This window comes from Dendrobium catenatum, unplaced genomic scaffold, assembly GCF_001605985.2.
Source record: "Dendrobium catenatum unplaced genomic scaffold, ASM160598v2 fragScaff_scaffold_9, whole genome shotgun sequence".
Taxonomy (NCBI): domain Eukaryota; kingdom Viridiplantae; phylum Streptophyta; class Magnoliopsida; order Asparagales; family Orchidaceae; genus Dendrobium; species Dendrobium catenatum.
The window spans coordinates 2792761-2795128 of NW_021318471.1; the positions used below are offsets into that span (position 1 = coordinate 2792761).

At 36.1% G+C, this 2368-nt stretch overlaps 1 protein-coding gene across 1 annotated transcript; it reads left to right on the plus strand.

Moving 5' to 3' along the window:
- Positions 1-435: 435 nt before the first annotated feature.
- LOC110110277 lies at positions 436-2142 on the plus strand. The gene is made up of 4 exons (XM_020841674.1): positions 436-517; positions 1061-1716; positions 1822-1929; positions 2032-2142. Exons 1-4 carry the CDS (start codon positions 436-438, stop codon positions 2140-2142), a joined length of 957 nt encoding a protein of 318 aa, XP_020697333.1.
- The last annotated feature ends 226 nt before the right edge of the window (positions 2143-2368 follow it).

The window sequence follows — 2368 nt, forward strand, 5'->3', positions numbered from 1 at the left end:
GCGTTCTTTGGGAATGCAATATATATATATATATTATAAAGCTTTGGCTGCATTAGGTTTCATGTGGGATAATTTTCTTATTCCTTTTTTAAATAGCTTTTCAGTAAAAAAAATACCAAAAATTTGCTTTAAAAAAGTGTATGAAAGCTGTGACAAACGAAATTTATTTACTAGCTACTATATTTATTTTTCAACTCTGTTTTATTCTATTTCCCTACAAAAAAATTTGTTTAAAAAAACAAATTTTTTAAATAGACTTAATAATAAACAAAGCTATAAAATTGCCAACGCAACTCTTACATCACAATACCTATTGCATAAGATTTTCTTTTTCTTTGGGAAAAAAAAAAGAAATTGATTGCTTAGAGGACTTTACCTCTCAATCACATCATTGATTCGCGTAGCTTTCCATCTTCCTCTTCTTTTTAAAACTTGATGGAAGCGATTGCATCTTATTTGGTTTATTTTTGTTTCCGGCTTACAAAGCAACAATGGGCCGCTGAAGAAGAAGAATCACGTTCTCTGTAACTTTTTGTTCTTCTTCTCTTCAAACCATTCACATCCCCTCTTCTTCCTTCTTATTCTCCAATCCAAACCTGCATTTTATTTTGTGCTTCTAAGAGCTTCTTGCTGCCATCCTTTGCTTTGACTTCATAACATAAAGCCGTCGAGGTATGTTACGCCTGCTTTCATTCTTTTTTTATATTTATTGTTTGTTTATTTTATTTTATTCTTAAAGTATCTTTTGTTCTATAAATCTTTCTTTATAAATTTATTTATATATCTTTCTCCTTAATGCAAGCCTTAAGCAATTATCTTCTCGGATTCCATCTCTTTGTATCTAGCTTTGTATTCCTATCTATCTCTTACTACCTTTGGATTCCTACACAGATGAAAATGAGCTTCTCTAAAATGAACAATAACAACATCTCTTATCATATTGAAACCAACGATATTGACCTCACTGATGACTTGCTGATAGAAATTCTCACCAAGCTACCACTGAAGTGCATCTACCGCTACAAATGTGTATCAAGGTCATGGTGACGGCTTATTGCAGACCGTTATGTCGTCTCAAGGCTCCCATTAATCCTCTCCGGCGTGTTCTACTGCAGCGGTCCCGGAGATCTCAAGCTTGAACCCAGATATGGATGCAACTCTAATGGTAGTTTCCATGAAACAAACTTTAGCTACCTCCCATTTTACCACAACTCCAGCATCATAAATTGCAGCAATGGTCTTCTCCTCTTTTACAGAAGCATTCCCTCTGCTTTTCATGTATGCAATCCTACCACAAAAACATGGGCATCTCTACCCAAGCCAAGGGGTAAGAGCCAGCTCTCAATATTAGCTTTTGATGCGTACAAATCACCATATTACAAGGTGGTTTGCTTCAGTGGGTGGGAAGCACAAGGAGGCCAGCTTGAAGTCTTCTCGTCGTTGGTCGAACACAGCTTGAATTGGGGAGTTGATACCAACAACTTGTCAGCTTTGATGAATTACTTTAATGGTGTTCTATATGTTCTTACTCTTCCTGGACATGTTGCTTGCATTGATCTAGAAAAGATGCGTTGTAGCGTAATTGAGTTGCCTGAGAACATGAAAAATGACTCTTCTTTAGGAAATTCTGGTGGGTTTCTCCACTGCGCAGTAAGTGACGCAATTGAATTGAGGATTTGGGTTTTAAAAGGAATGAAATGGGTGTTGAAGAACAGAGTAAGTGTTTCAGGGATTTTAAAATGGAATGGTGACTGCAGAGATATGTCTTCTACTGCTTTTTTGCATCACGGGTAATTTAATTTCTTGGCTTTTCATCCAAAGGAGGATGTGGTTTTCCTATGGGTTATGGGCAAGTTGATGTTTTATGATCTTTGTAAAAAGAGATTTGATTTGGTTTGTGAGCTGGGAACAGAGAAGGAGAGGGTTCAAGTGATTCAGATTTGGCTATTTCCATATTCGGATAACCTTTCAAATTGTTTGGCTTGATGGGAATTCAGTTTCAGTAATAGTTCTCTATGTTCTATAGTTTAGTTTGTGGCAACTAAAGGAGAAATTATTCTGTGCGGACACCGGTCACTGCTCTATGTTCGGATGCCGCGATACCGAGCCGCAGTATCGAGCCGTGATACAGTAAAAGGGTGATGTGGCACATTCTGATTGGTCTCCGGACGACCTCCGGCCTTTGCACAGAATAGTTTTTCCAATAAGGATGTATAGATTCTATAGAAATTTGATAAGGACATGTGATTTGAATTTTGTACAGTTGTATTATTTTATAGAAATTTAAGATATACTTCTATTAATGAAACTTCCATTTTGAATATTCCATTATAAATCTTAAATTAAATTGATTAGAATTTATGAGAGA